The 15,539-nt window shown below is 54.8% G+C and overlaps 1 protein-coding gene across 1 annotated transcript in view; it reads left to right on the plus strand.

Annotated features, from left to right (window-relative positions):
• Window positions 1-508: 508 nt before the first annotated feature.
• Window positions 509-15,539, plus strand: part of TUBGCP6 (tubulin gamma complex associated protein 6) — a 24,715-nt gene continuing 9,684 nt past the window's right edge. Inside the window, 7 exon segments of the mRNA XM_021687483.2 lie at window positions 509-1,484; window positions 2,584-2,747; window positions 7,128-7,338; window positions 12,546-12,719; window positions 13,839-13,960; window positions 14,752-14,830; window positions 14,934-15,043. Of these exon segments, the coding sequence (XP_021543158.2) occupies window positions 744-1,484; window positions 2,584-2,747; window positions 7,128-7,338; window positions 12,546-12,719; window positions 13,839-13,960; window positions 14,752-14,830; window positions 14,934-15,043 (1,601 nt within the window). The 5' untranslated portion in view covers window positions 509-743.

A 15,539-nucleotide genomic window follows, 5' to 3' on the forward strand; every position in this document is an offset into this window, starting at 1 on the left:
TGACGGACGCGGCGATGACCGGGGTCCAGCGGGGGGCCCCGCTCCAGCCCCCACTCCTGGCGTGCGCAGTCCACCCTAGCGAGTGTGGCGCCACCTCCTTCGACTAACCCGCCGCGGGTCTCGGACTCCCCACGGGGCTGCGGCACTCCAAGCCGGAAGTACCCTCCCTGCCGCGACCTCCGGGTCCGCCCCGCCCCTCCCGATGACGCAATTCCGGCGCGCCCGCCTTAGCGGTCTTGCGGGGTCGCGAGGCAGTGACGCCGCGGGCGGGGACAGTGGTGGCGGGAGCGGGCACTGCGGTCTCGTCGCAGGGTGAGGCCTCGCCCGGCGACCCTGCCTGCCGCCACCCCCACACTCCTTCCTCCGGCGGCGCGTAGTCCCGGCCGCCCCTCTCCGGACGTCGACAGAGCGTCCAAGGCGGGCCACGTCCACTGTGTACGGCCCTCGCGCAGTCTCCTCGGGGTTGTCCCGCTTCCGTGACCCCTAAAGGGTGAAGACTAGGGGGTGGGACAAGTGGCGAGCTGGCGCTCTGCAGACTACTGCGGGCGGCGGGGTGGCGGTGGGCACAGGGAGGGCAGGAACCTGAAAGTGCAAGTGCTGAGCCTCCGGGTGTCGGTTTCGGGGTCGCCGGGCATTCAGCCCCGTCTGACCCGCTCTCACGCCCTGCGTTTCGGAGGCTGGAGCGCAGCCCGGCTGGGGTGCTTTCTTACTCGCTGGGGGCCTGGAGCTGAGAAGGGGTGGGCATGGCCAGCGTCCCCCAGCTGTTCGACGACCTGTGCGAGGCCGTCCTACCGGCCGCGAAGGCTCACCTGGGCCAGCACGGCGGGAGCCGGAAGAGGGCAAAGCAGAGACTTAAGAGGGTGGCCTACAATGCCCTTTTCACGAATCTCTTCCAAGATGAGACTCATAAACTGCAGCCTGATCTCTCCAAACTCCCAGTGAAGAACAAGATCCTCATGCTGTCCTTCGACTTGAGAGTGGGTGGTCTGGGCCCCGAGGCTGACCGTCTGGAGGAACTCGTGGAGGAGCTCCTAGCAGCCCCTTGCTGTCCGTTCGTGGAGGTGGGGTCTGTTTTGGGCTTCCTGGTTCAGCTGGCAGGGAGTGGCCCCCCTCAAGTGCTGCAGCGCAAGCGAGACTACTTCTTTAACAACAAGCATGTGGGGAGAAACGTGCCCTACAGCGGCTACGACTGCTACGACCTGAGTGTTTTTGAGATGGACGTTCAGTCTTTGATCTCCAGAGAGGAGTACTTATGTCAGGACATGATCCAGAAAGCGCTTCAGGTGATGGAGGCGGCCCCAGGCACTGGCCTGCCCACCGTGGGGCTCTTCTCATATGGGGACCCTTGCGGTGACAGGTTTGAGAGAGACACCCGGGTCTCGCTTTTCGGCGCTCTTGCGCACAGCCGCACATATGACATGGATGTCCGGCTAGACCTGCCCCCGATGCCGGACAGTGCAGACCTCTCTGGATTGGCCATTAAGGTAGAGTGTTTGCTTTCCTGCGTCCAGCTCCCCGGCAGCTGGAAATGCCTCCTTTGACCTTGCCTTGGTCATGGTAAAGGTAGGATAGCGCTCGAGTCCCTGTCACTTGGTGGCTGAGCTGTGGCGAGGCGAGGCTGCTGGAGTGGGCTTCACCTGGGTGGGCAAGGACCCCACCGCCCACCTGCAGACCAAAGCAGCACGCTGCTTTTCACCTTCTAACGGGGCGCGTTGTCAGGTCACTTACTCTGCTCTCTAGGGTTGCTGTTTATGTTTAATTACAAGGAAGTAACAAGTTCAGCTACATCTCAAGTACATAGCAGAGCCATGTGCCGCAGAATGTTTGTTCTTGCTATGTGCGCAGTTTTGTGCACTTTCTTCCACCTATAAAGTGGGATATTTCCTACCTTAGTAAATCATTGTTGGCCTTTATGTTTTGTGACTTTATAAATGTTGCTGAGACATTTCAGCACTATCATTACTCAGTTATTCCTTTACTACGAAAAATTCTCACTGTAGTGAACATCTTGGCATGCGTAAATTTTTCTGTTTACTATGATTTTTAAAATTTTTTAATTTTTAAAGGATTTATTTACTTATTTGAGAGAGAAAACGCACACGAGCTGGGGGGGGCGGGGGAGTGGCAGGCAGAGGGAGAAATAGGCTCTGCGCTGAGCCGGGAGCCTGACATAGGGCTCGATCCCAGAATCCTGGAATCATGACCTGAGCCGAAGGCAGACGCCTAACCAACTGAGCCACCCCGGTGTTCCTACTATGATTTTTTTATTCTGGGTTCCCCAAAATGGAATTTTCACATCAGAATCATTTCATGAAAAATTCCATTGTAAGTGATATTGACGCTTATGTGTCCTATATAACTGGAAATCGATAATCTTAATGAATCCAGTGAGTGATTTGGTGGGAGTGAAAACATTGTGTAGTAGCTACGTGCTTGGGAAAAATAGAGGAAACATTCTGCTGGGTGTTTCTTGTAACGAGTAATGGGAAGTGTGTGGGGGAAGTCCCGGAATTCTGACCACACTTGGGTGAAATTTAGACCCAAAGACATACATGATGTTTCCTTCTTTCCTGTGGTCTCCAGGTTCCTCAGAGTATGGATCAGTCCGACGATGAAGGGTTCCAGTCAGCATCTAATTTGACTCCTGACTCCCAGTCTGAACCAGGCATGACTCCAGACATCGACCTGTGGGATGCCGTGCTCACCTACGAGGCCAGCAAGCGGAGGTGCTGGGAGCAAGTTGGATGGTCCGTGAGCCTTTGCTGCTAAACGCATCCCCCCCCACCCCCCCGCATGTGAGCGTGGCCTGTCCTCCGACAGAGCCACCCGGGCGACCCAGCAGGATTTTTGATTTAATAGGTTCTGAGATGTATTGTTCTTGTACCTTGTACATCATTCCTGATGGGATGAAAACGTGCTGGTGGTCGGACATGCATCTTGATGTTAAAATGTTCTTGGAGCTGTTACCCCCTCAGGAAATGACTTTTGTCTTTGAAGAATAAATGATACTCTTTTTGACATGCTAGACCTAAAATAAATTTTTTTTGCAGAGGAGGAGAAAGGAGCTGGTTAGGCATTAAAAATGAAAAGAAAAGTTTTAAAAGAGCTTGTATTCCCCAAGCTCCCTTTATTAAGAAATTACTTTTTCATAGGGCGCCTGGGTGGCTCAGTCGGGAGGGAGTCGGGAGGGAGGGCTCAGGCAGTTGTTTGTATAGCAGCTATGGTGGGATTAGGAGCCTGGAAGTTTCATCAGGCTAGTGTGTGGCATGGCCTGGATCCTGGGAGGTGAGAGGGATGCCGAGGGGAAGGACTTGCAGGCTTCAGGGAGGTTTCTCCGGTGCCAGTGACTTCTGCAAATCAGTGAGGGCTCCCAGTCAGAGGTGTCGAGGGCAGCCTGGCAGGTGCAGTCAGGGCCAGGGCACAGAGTGCTGGTGAGGGAACAAGCTTCACATCCACTGGTCTTCACATCCAGGGCTGACCGTGGTGCTCTCTGGCTGACAAGTTCAGTCATGGCAGAGCTGCCCTGACCGGTGCCAGCATCCTGTCCCCTGGGCTCATCCGTGTCCAGAGGCGTCTGCACTCAGGACCGCTCAGTCTGTAAAGCACTGGTGTCGTCCCTCAAAAGCTCCCAGAATGGGGATAGAGGACACACGTTTCCCACTATTTGCTCCTGGGACCCTCTTGTCCTATCTCATCTGCTGGCAATTCTGTGGAACTCCATTTTGGGGAGCATAGGATGCAAGAGTCAGTGTTCGCAGGAGTGCAGTGCCTTCTGGTGCAGCGTCTGGGCCCAGCAGGGTCTCTGCAGGGTGGACATGGGCCGGGGCGTAGGCAGTTAGGGGCCGGTTGTGTTCGGGCACCGCTCCTGCTGGCGAGGTCATCTGTCTCATGCAGTGGATTCCTCCAGGGATGGCCAGCTCCCTGCTTCCCTCAGCACCACCGGTGGTGGTGCTTGCCTTGTCTTGCAACTTCCTGTCTTGTGTGCACAAACCAAGTCTAGCCATCCCGCTTGCTGCTAACCCCCAACATGTCCCAAAAGTGGGCCAACAAGTTAGCACTTTCTTCTGTAAATATTTGCTTAGTGGTATTTCATTAGTTTCTACTTTTTAGGACACCATTTAGGAGATACGATTGCTCACCAGGTCTCTGTCCTTGCCCCCTGTTCTGCCGAGTGCAGTTGATCTCCTTGGCGTCCCCCAAAGGTTGCTGACCTTAGAGATCCAGCAGCGAGGAGCACCGCGGTGGTCTTCCCCTCGCTCCCAGGACGTGAGCGCGTGCCCAGCAGTGCACACATGGTGGCTTCCTCAGGGAGACCCTCAGGGCCACGCCTCAGTTGGGCGTGGGCCCCAAACTCACTTCCCCCAAGCATCCTCCTCTGCCTGTTCTGGTGCGAACCTGATCCCACTGGCCCCTGACCCCTGAGGCCTTTTGCACTAGTTCATTTGGCAAATCTTTTGAACTTCAGCCACCTGCTAGTTTCCTACCATGAGCTCTGGCTAGTGGGCAGTTAAGGAAGCTGCTGCCCTCCAGAAGCAGGGCTGCCTGTCCACTCGCAGCCCTAGGACTGTAAACTCTGTCCTCTGAGACCCCTGGAGGGCCCCTCCCCTGTGCTTTGGCCCGAGTACCCGCGTAGGTCTGAAGGCCTCCTCTGCCGTTTCTCTGTGGCTGCACCCATTCTGGGGGGAGTGATTTCATTATGTTGATGGCTGAGTTCTCCGTGGGGACAAGGGGAATTTGGTGTTTTCCTTCATGGATTTTTCTGCCTTAGCTCTGAATCCCCCAAGGGGACACACATGGCCACGGCGGTGCTGGCGTTGACCCTGGAAGAGTGGGGGCAGGAACAGCCGGGGGTGAGAAATGGGATGGCGCCTGCAGCGTGCACCTGTCCTGAGCAACTCCCTGGAGGAAGCTGAGAAGGACTTTGAAACTTGAGAAGTCTTTCCTCGCGCTCTTCTCTCCCCGAGGGAGCGAGGGCAGATGTCCGTGGTCTGGCCACAGCCTACCTGCCAACCTGGATGCCTCAGGTCTGGCCTCCCTGCTTCCTCCTGCCCTTCCCTCATCCTCCACACAGCTGGTGCCACCTTCCAGGGACAGAAACCAGAGCACATCATTGCTCTGTCTGCCACACTTGATGGCTGCCCCTGGTCTGGATCGAGGGCCAATCCTTGCGTGAAGTCCTCCCCGCACTCCCCAGCTCCACTCACACTGACCCCTTTTCTCTTCTTGTTGCTCCCTGGGCCTCTTGGAGTCCTCCCCAGCCCTGGGGTCCAAGTCGATGCTTCCTCGTTTCTCCCATCTGTAGTGCCTGCCCTGGGAGGCTGGGCTTGTCTGCCTCGCTGCTCCCCCTGCACTCAGATACTTGCTGAAAGAGGGGAAGAATGATTGACGTGCATTGTCAATTAAAAAGGATTTTTGTTTTTTTTAAAAATTTTATTTATTTGCAAGAGAGGGACGCCTGGGGGCTCAGTAGGTTAAGGGACTGCCTTCGGCTCAGGTCATGATCCCAGGGGCTTCTCCCTCTCCCTCCTCCTGCTCATGCTCTCTCTCGCAAATAAATAAAATCTTTTTTTTTTTTTTTAAGATTTTATTTATTTATTTGAGAGAGAGAGCAGAAGCAGGGGGAGCGGGGGAGGGGTGAGGAGCAGGCTGCCTGCTGAGCAGGGAGCCCGATGCAGGACTCGATCCCAGGACCCCGGGATTGTGACCTGAGCTGAAGACAGACACTTCACCGACAGAGCCACCCGGGCGACCCAGCAGGATTTTTGATTTAATAGGTTCTGAGATGTATTGTTCTTGTACCTTGTACATCATTCCTGATGGGATGAAAACGTGCTGGTGGTCGGACATGCATCTTGATGTTAAAATGTTCTTGGAGCTGTTACCCCCTCAGGAAATGACTTTTGTCTTTGAAGAATAAATGATACTCTTTTTGACATGCTAGACCTAAAATAAATTTTTTTTGCAGAGGAGGAGAAAGGAGCTGGTTAGGCATTAAAAATGAGAAGAAAAGTTTTAAAAGAGCTTGTATTCCCCAAGCTCCCTTTATTAAGAAATTACTTTTTCATAGGGCGCCTGGGTGGCTCAGTCGTTAAGAGTCTGCCTTCCGCTCAGGTCATGATCCCAGGGTCCTGGGATCGAGCCCCGCATCGGGCTCCCTGCTCAGCGGGGACCCTGTTTCTCCCTCTCTCACCCACCGTGCTTGTGTTCCCTCTCTCACTGTGTCTCTGTCAAATAAATAAAATCTTAAAAAAAAAAAAATTACTTTTTCCGTGGATTTTAAAAAACAGCTCTTTTATGTTTTTCAGTAGGGGTTTATGGTTTTCAAAGGAATATTTAAAAAGTGATACTGGTTTTTTTTTTTTTGGCTGCTTTTGACTGATGTGGCTGTGAATTCCTGGCATAGATAGGACCGCGTGGAGGCAGAGCCCCTGGAGGCTGCTGTGTGTCCAGAGGCACCTTCTGCAAGACCAGCAAGCCTGTTACGTCCGAGAATTTGTGAGACTTTTTGCTCCATGAAACTGAATAAAGGAAACCTCATTAAGATATTCGGGAGGCTGGCAGGGGGGCTCCCAGGAGGGAGCATGCTGCTGGGGCTAAATGGGGGGCCACCTGCCGGGTGTGTCTTGTGCTACGGGGGCTGCCCTGACCGGGAGCTCCCCCTGCCAGCCGCCGGCGCCATTCTCGTCAGCTCTCTTAGGCTGGATCCCAGGAGTGGCAAGATGCACGTAGCGTAAGATTTGCCGTCATGCTTGTCTTGAGCATACAGTTTTGTATGTGACTTATTTAACTTAGTGTAATGTATTCGAGGTTCATCCATGCTGTAGCAGGTGTTGGTGTCCATTCCAAGCCTGAATCATATTTCACTTCATGGGCAGGCTGTGTTTTGTGTATCCATTCATCTGTCATTGGACTCCTGGGCTGCTGTGGGCGCCGTGCTTATTTTTAACATGAAGACACATTGTGATCGTCATCCCGAGGAGCATCGTGTGCCCCTGGGCACTGGGGGGGGGGAGGCACTTGTTGCTGCTTCTGGTCTTAGTCCCTCTCTCCCCTGCCTTTTGTTCATGCAGCTGAGGTGTGTGTGTTGCTCCATCCGCTCAGTGCCCCCTCCTCTGTCTCCCACACAGCCCCCCTGGCCACAGAGAGGAGCCCTACCTCACGGAGGCCGGAAGGGACGCCTTCGACAGGTTCTGCAGGCTCCGCCACGGGGAGCTGCAGGTGCTTGGCGGGGGCCTGCTGCAGGCCCCACAGCCCGTCCTGGTGAAGGAGTGCGAGCTGGTGAAAGATGCACTGAATGTCCTGATTGGGGTCGTGTCTGCCACGTTTTCCCTCTGCCAGGTAAGCAAGTGCCGGCATGCGGGGGCAGCAGCAGCACCGTCTTGGCAGCCTGCCGTCTGCCTGGCACTTTACAGCGTAGACGGGAGCCCAGTGCAGTAAGCGGGCGGCCTCAGATACCAGCCTCTGCGAGGCGGGCTGGGGGTAGGGCGCCGTGGGTCTGCTGGGAAGCCGGCTCCATGGCCTGCCCGGAGGTCATGGCCACCGTCTTCTCGTTTCGGTTTTAAAAAGTATTAGTTTATGAATGCCATTTTAAAACTGAACAAAAGTGCGATGTTTATTGCTATTGGTGAAACAATAGAAACGTGCCCGCCATTTCCATGCCCATCCTCAAGAGGGGCCTAGGGGCCCTCTGAGCCTTCCCTGTACTTGGACAGGGTGCGCACTCAGCCCCGAGGACCACCTGCCTTGCAGGAAGGCCCCCCCCCTCCTCCCCTGTTCGGAGACTGTTGCTGGCTTTACTCAGTGCCCTGGGCTTCTCTCCTTGCCGGTGGGCGGGACCTCGCTCATTCTGGGCAGTAGCTGCAGCTTATCTACCTTTTGCCTCTTGCTGGGCACTCATAAAATAAATGAACGTATTTACAAGCATGAAGCCTTTTGTACATGTCAGTCTGCGGAGCCTTCTTTCATGTAAGTGCCCCGCCTCTTTGTTTCTTAAGCGTTCTTAGATAGTGGCTGTTCTCGAACTTGAGTATGTGCTAGACGCACGGCCTGGGGTTGCCCCGAGACATGCTCTCTCGAAGACTCTTCAGGTGGTTGATGCAGGTGCTGGTGTGAGGGCCACCCTCTGGAGACTCTCTAGAATGCCATTTTTATGGCCTCTTATGAATGGCCTTACTATGGAAGCAACCCCCCTCCTTTTTTTTTTAGTTTTGGTAAAATACACATAAAATTTAACATCGCAACCACTTTTTTCTTTTTTAAGATTTATTTATTTATTTACTTTGAGCGAGAGAGTGTGCGTGTGTGTGTGCGAGCTGGGTTGGGGGCAGGGTAGAGGAAGTGACTCCTCAATAAGCACGGAAGCCGTCATGGGGCTCGATCTCATGATCCTGAGACCAGGACCTGAGCTGAAACCAAGAGTCAGATGCTTAACTGCGCCCCCCAGGCATCCTCCACTTCTTTTTTTAACCCATTTTTAAGTGTACTATTCGGGGGCATTAATTACATTCCCAGTGTTGGGTGATCATCATCACTGTCTGTTTACAAAATTTTTCATCTTCCCAACCTGAACTTCCCAGACTCTGTCCCCATCACACACTCTCCCCACACCCCCCTCCCTGGCCCCACCATCTGCTCTCTGTCCCCCTGAGTCTGACCACTGCAGGTGCCTCCTAGAAGTGGAACCAGACAGGATTTGTCCTTCTGGGTCTGGCTTGTTTCAGCACAGTGTCCTCAGGGCTCCCTCGGGTCGTGGCAGGTGTTAGCAGCTCCTTCCTTTTTAAGGCTGAGTCTACTCTTTGTATGTATGTACCACGTTTTATTTATGCATTCATCTGTGTGTGGGCACATGGGTTGGCCGTTGTGAATGTGCTGCTGTGAGCGTGTGTGTGCAAGAGTTTGAGTCCCTGCTTTCAGTTCTTTCAGGTATATACCCGGAGTGCGAGTGTTGGGCCCTGTGATACGTTATGTGTAGCTTTTGGAGGAACCAACGAACTATTTTTCATGGTGGCTGCACCACTTTACCTTCCTTCCCACATCCTGTGAGGGTTCCGATTTCTCTTTGTCCTCATGGACACTTGTTTCATTTGCTTTAAGATAACTGTCCTGGGCACCTGGGTGGCTCAGTCAGTTAAGCGGCTGCCTTCGGCTCAGGTCATGATCCCAGGGTCCTGGGATTGAGCCCCGCATTGGGCTCCCTGCTCAGCGGCGAGCCTGCTTCTCCTTCTCCCACTCCCCCTGCTTGTGTTCCCTCTCTCGCTGTGTCTCTATCTGTCAAATGAATAAATAAAATCTTAAAAAATAAATATTTATATATTTAATATATAAATAATATTTAATATTATTTAATAAATCATGTTTTTAAAAAAGATTTTACTTACTTATTTGACAGAGAGAGGGAACACAAGCAGGGGGAGCGGCAGAGGGAGAGGGAGAAGCAGGCTCCCCGCTGAGCAGGGAGCCCGATGTGGGGCTCGATCCCAGGACCCTGGGATCATGACCTGAGCCGAAGGCAGATGCTTAATGACCGAGCCACCCAGGTGCCCCCCAAAATAAAATATTTAAAAAAAGATAACTGTCCTAATGGGTGTGAAGCGGTGTCTCATAGTTTTGATTTGCATTTCCCTAGTGATTAATCATACTGAACATTTTTTTATGTGCTTACTGGCCATTTGTATATCTTCTTTGCAGAAATGTGTATTTGAGTTCTTTGCCCATTTTTGAGTTGAATTGTTGAGTTGTAGCATTTCTTTATATATTCTAGATATTAATCCCTTGTCAGTTCCATGATTTGCAAATATTTTCTTCTATTCTGTAGGCTGTCTTTTCACTCTCCTTATAGTTTTCTTCGAAGCGTACATGTTTTTAATTTTCATGAAGTCCAGTTTATTTGTATTTTGTGCCTTTGGTGTCATATGTGAAAAACTGCCAAATCCGGGGTCAGGAAGATTTGCCTCTGCGTTCCCCTCCGAGTTTCTTGGTCTTAGATCTTAAGTTGAGGTGTTTGATCTACTTTGAGTGTATTTTTGTATGTGGTGTTGGGGGAGGACCCAACTTAAATCTTTTGCACGTGAATGTCCAGTTTTCTCAGCACTGTTGGTTGAAAAGACTGTCCTTTCCCCATTGAGTGGTTTTGGTGTCCTTACTGAAAATTAATTGGCCATATGTGAGGGTTTACCTCTGGGTTTCCTGTTTCGTTCATCTGCTCTCGGCATCTGTCTTTATGCCAGGAGCACACTGTCTTGATTACTGTAGCTTCGTAATAAATTTTGAACGTGGGGGGCACCTGGGGGGCTCAGTCGTTAAGCATCTGCTTTCGGCTCAGGTCAGGATCCCAGGGTCCTGGGATCGAGCCCCGCATCGGGCTCCCTGCTCTGCAGGAAGCCTGCTTCTCCCTCTCCCACTCCCCCTGCTTGTGTTCCCTCTCTCACTGTGTCTCTCTCTGTCAAATAAATAAATAAAATCTTAAAAAAAGTTTTGAACTTGGGAAGTGTGAGGCTTCCAACATTTTTCTTCTTTTTCAAGATTATTTTGTTTCATTTTTTTTTTAAGATTTATTTATTTTAGAGCATGTGAGCAGGGGGAGGGGCAGAGGAAGAGGCAGAGAACCCAGGCAGACTCCCTGCTGAGTGCAGAGCCTGACCACCAGGCTCCATCCCAAGACCCTGAGATCGTGACCTGAGCCGAAATCAAGCGTTGGACACTTGACCGACTGATGCTCCCTCCACCCCCAGGTGCCCCTCCAGTGCTATTTTAAACAGAAATGGTGAAAGCAGACATTCCTGCCTCCTTCTTTGTCCTAGGGGAAAATCTTTCAGTCTTTTACCGTGGAGTGTGATGTTAGCTGTGGGTTTGTCATACATGGGTTTTATCATGTTGAGGAGGTTCCCTATATTCTTTAACCTGTTGAGTGTTTTTATCATGGAAGTGTGTTGGAATTTGTCAAATGCTTTCTTTGCACTAATTAGGATAACCCTATTTTTTCTTCGTTCTATTAATGTGGCCTGTCGCATTGATTGATTTTTTTTTTTCACTTCTCCAATGAGTATTTGTTATTAGCTAAGCCATGATTCGGGATCCCCGGGTGGGGATCAGCCGGCACACAGGTGGGAAGAGGATGGAGGGTAGAGGAGAGGCGGGGGGAGCCAGTTGAGATCTTCCCAGGAAACGTGCCTTCTGCCCGGCGGTGGTCCCGGGCTGACACCTAGGGTATGGGCTGTGGGACGCATACAGGTGCTGGTCTCATGAAGTCTGCGTAGTTCTTCCAGCGGCTCCCGCTCTGCCTTTCGCTGGGGAAGTGGCTGGCTGCCGGGCAGTCTGGTGGTTCTGGACTTCGGTCTTGATCCACGGTACTGACTCCTAAAGACGCCCCTGAAGCAGCTCGTGGGTCGGTGTGACCCTCGGCAAAGTCCGAATTGATTGATTTTTGTATGCCGGGCCACCCTTTTTAACATGCTGCTGGATTTGATTTGTTAGTGTTTTCTTTTCCAGATTTATTTATTTATTTGGGGGGGGTGGCAGTGGAGAGGTAGAGAATCCTCAAGCAGACTCCACGCCCAGCATGGAGCCCCATGGGGGGCTCCATCCCATGACCCCGAGATCATGACCTGAGCCGAAACCAAGAGTCGGATGCTTAACCGACTGAGCCACCAGGCGCTCCTGATTTGTTAGTACTTTATCAGAGATTTTTACATTTACGTTCATAAGGGAAGTTGGCCTGTAGTTTTCCCTCCTTATAGTGTCTTTATCTTGCTTTGGAATCAGGGCAATACTGGTCTCTTAAAATTAGGAAGTATTCCCTCCTTTTCGGGTTTTGGAAGAGTTTGAGAACAATTGGTGTTAGTTCTTTAATTGTTTGGTAGAATTCACTGGTAATGCCATCTGGTCCTGAGCTTTTCTTCGTTGAGAGGGTTTTTTGTTTTTTTAAAGGTTTCTTTAAATTGCAATAAAATACACAAAACGTTTACCATCTTAATCTGTTGGGAGGTACTGTGTCTGTGGGAGCCTGTTGATAGAGAGGCTGTTGGCTGGGACGCCTGGGGCTTGTCTGTTGGCCCTCCTTGCCCGCCGTGTCAGAGCTGCAGTGGGCCGGCCTTCACGGCTCTCCCTGTGATTCCAGGACGCAGCTCGGCAGCAGCCGTGTGTTGTCTCCTCGGGACGCGTCCCTGCGAGTCCAGTGGTCAGATCTAATGACAGCACTTTAGGTGTTGTGTGTGCGCTTCTCGGGTAGTGTGGGAGGCCGCGTGTCTTCCTGCACCCGCATCCACAATTGGCTTGACGTTTCAGATACGTACTATTTTTCAGTGTGGTCCATAAAAACTCCTATTTGTTGTTTCTGCGTGTGCATGTTTTCATTGCTGAGGGTGGGACGGTCGGGCTATGCTTTGTGGCCGTCTGCTCTCTGCTCTTGGCGCTTCCTGTGGGTGTGTCTTGGTTTGGGGCACCCAGTCTTGGGACACTCTGCGCCGTGCTGAGAGGGTGGAAGGGGTGACAGTACCGTGTTGGGCTCTGGGTGCCTGACTCAGTAGCCTCTCCTCTGCCCTGTCCAGCCAGCTCAGACCTTCATGGTGAAGCGGGGTGTCCACGTATCAGGAGCCTCCCCTGAGAGCGTCAGCAGTCTCCTCTCAGAGGTGGGCGAGTGGGGGACGCACTACACACGCCTGAGCCAGTTCTCTCTGCAGCCTGTGCTGGACTCCTCGTGCAGCAAGGGCCTCGTGTTCCAGGTACGGCCCTCTGCCTCGTCGCTCTCCCAGGCCTTCCTGGGAGCCTCAGGATTCTACCGCAGGACCACTGAGTGCAAGCCTTTTGTTTCCTTAGCAACGTCTAAAAGCTGACAGTCCCTCTTCAGGAACGGGGTCCCCAGGGATGATGTTTTAGCTCCACTGTCACTTACCTGCAGACCTGGGCAGCCGTGTTTAGGCCATGGGATAGAGGTGTGGCCAGCATTCCGGGGGGGGGGGGGCGGGGGCTGGGCGGTATGGGGCAGGCTTATGCTGCCTGCTCCCTGCTGGGTCCTCAGGGAGTTGCATAGCGACCGACACAGCATCCTCCCTGCTTTGGGGTGTTGAAGTTCTAGGCCCTGGGGCTAGGCCAGCTCTTCTGGAGGACCTCACAGTCGGCCCATATGCCGGGCAGAGTCCCCCTGGGACAGCAGGTGCGGCCTGCTGGGAGGGGCAGGCGTCCAGATGGAGCAGGGCGTTTGGGGAGAGCTGAGCGAAGAGCAGCAGGGAGGCTGAGCAGAGGAGGCAGGATGCTGGGGCCCACGGGGGGCTGGGGGGGGCACGGGCTCCTTCCCTTCGTGGCCCAGTGGCAAGTGCTGGTGGCTGATGAGGTTCGGGTTTGAGACGGTGCAGGCCGGGCCCATGGAGGCAAGGAGGAAACTGACGAAGATGGGAGGGACTGCCCTGCGGGTCGAGGACGTGGCTGGTGGGTGGACTGACTTTTGTTCCGGAGCGTTCCGTGCAGACCCGCTGCTGCGGTGCAGCCCAGGACGCGTGTGTTGCCGAGAGCCCGGTGGTTTGAGCGGCCAGAGACCCTCTCAGAGTTGGCACCCATGTGCAGAGCCTGGCTGCCCCTTCCAGAACTCCCCCTGGGACCCACAGTTCCCAGCGTCCTGGTGTAGCTGGTCTGGGCCCTGGGATTCCGTGAAGGGTCCTTCCTTGCAGCTGGGCTGGGGTGCCTGGGCATGACCCATCCATGCCCATTCCTTGGAAGATGGAGCCCCAGGGTTGGGGACGGGAGCCAAGCCTTTTCCCCCAGCTCCAGTGCATCCTGTAAGTTCTGAGCTTAGTGGCCATGCCCCTGGGCCTGGCCGCCCCGCTCCCAGCCCTGTTGCCCAATAGGCCTTCACCAGCGGCCTGAGGAAGTTCCTGCAGTATTACCGTGCCTGCGTCCTCTCCACTCCGCCCACCCTGAGCCTCCTCACCATTGGCTTTCTTTTCAAGAAACTGGGCCGGCAGCTCAGGTGAGCCTTGGCGTGGGGGCCGAGTATGGGGGCCGTGTGGAGGCAGGTGCGGGCCTTGCTGGGCTGCAAGGGGCTTGTGAGAACAGGGGCCCTTGCCCCCGGTGGGCTCCTCGGGTGCTGCGTGCTGTGTATCTGTTGGTGGCCTACCGTGGCAGGCCCCGTCTAGGGCTGGGGGCACCTGCCTGAAGGGCACACAGGGTCCCCACAGACCTGGCTCCTGGCGCTCCTGGTCAGTTCGTAAACCCCAGGCGGAGTGGTGTGGCAGGTGCCCTCTGGAGAAGGGAGCATGAGGGCCTGGGGATGCTGGGGAGAAGGGTTCAGTGGGAGAGGAAACCTTGTGGGCAGAAAGGCTGGAGGTGGGGTGCAGTGGGGGTGGCGAGAGTCTGGGGGCGCCTGGAGGGTGCTGGGGCAGGGGCACTGTGCTGCCATGTGGATGTAGACTGCAGCAGGGCAGAGAGGGCAGGGGTCTGGGCGGGGTCTGGGCAGTCATCCAGGCCAGAGGAGGTGTCACCCGGCATGAGGTGGCGGGGTGCTGCAGGGGCGGGGGGAGGGTCATGCGCCCAGGGTGGTTCTGAGTCTTGTCGGAGCCTGAGACGGGGGTGGAGATGCACAGGGGGTGCAGGGAGGGACCAGTAGGAAGCTCCAATCTGGAGTCCTTGAAGTCCGGGTGCTTTGAAACCTGGAGCGTGAAGGCAGGCAGAGATGGGCCTGGGAGACATTTTGCTCTGGTGTCCCTGGACCTGGGGCCTCTGAGTGTCTGCTCCCTGGTCTCACGCAGCCTCTGTGTCTAGGTACTTGGCTGAGCTCTGTGGTGTTGGCACTGCACTCCCAGGTAGTGGGGGCGGAGAACCCAAGGCTGCATTCCCCACCGTGAGTTCTGGGCTCTTCCCGAGTGTCGCCCCTTGCTGGGGCTGCTGCTGGGCGTCAGCTGCGGGTGGTACTGCGCTGAAGCCCCTCCCCTTGCTGTCTCCAGGGGGTGAAGCTGCTCTCCTACCTGTACCAGGAGGCTCTCGATAATTGCAGCAACGAGCACTATCCAGTGCTGCTGTCCCTGCTGAAGACCAGCTGCGAGCCCTACACGAGGTGGGGCCCGCGTACCCCGCGCAGACCGCGCACCCTGCGCAGACCACGCACCCTGCATACTCCGTGCACCCCATGCACCCCGTGCAGACCGTGCACCCCGCTCAGACCCCTACCCTGCACAGACAACGCACCCCGCATACTCCGTGCACGCCGCACACCCCGTGCACCTCGCGCAGACCACGCACCCTGCATACTCCATGCACCCCACGCACCCCGTGCAGACCGCGCACCCTGCGCACCCGGCGCAGACCGCGCACCCCACATACTCCGTGCACCCCGCGCAGACCGTGCACCCCGCACAGACCGCTCACCCCGCATACTCCGTGCACCCCATGCAGACCGTGCACCTCACATACCCCGTGCACCCCACCTACCCCGCGCAGACGGCACACCCCGCACACCCCGCACAGACCGCGCACCCCGCGCAGACCACGCACCCGCGCAGACCGCGCACCCCGCATACTCCGTGCGCCCCGCACAGACCGCGCACCCCGCG

Source organism: Neomonachus schauinslandi, chromosome 5 (genome assembly GCF_002201575.2).
Source record: "Neomonachus schauinslandi chromosome 5, ASM220157v2, whole genome shotgun sequence".
In the NCBI taxonomy this organism is placed as follows: domain Eukaryota; kingdom Metazoa; phylum Chordata; class Mammalia; order Carnivora; family Phocidae; genus Neomonachus; species Neomonachus schauinslandi.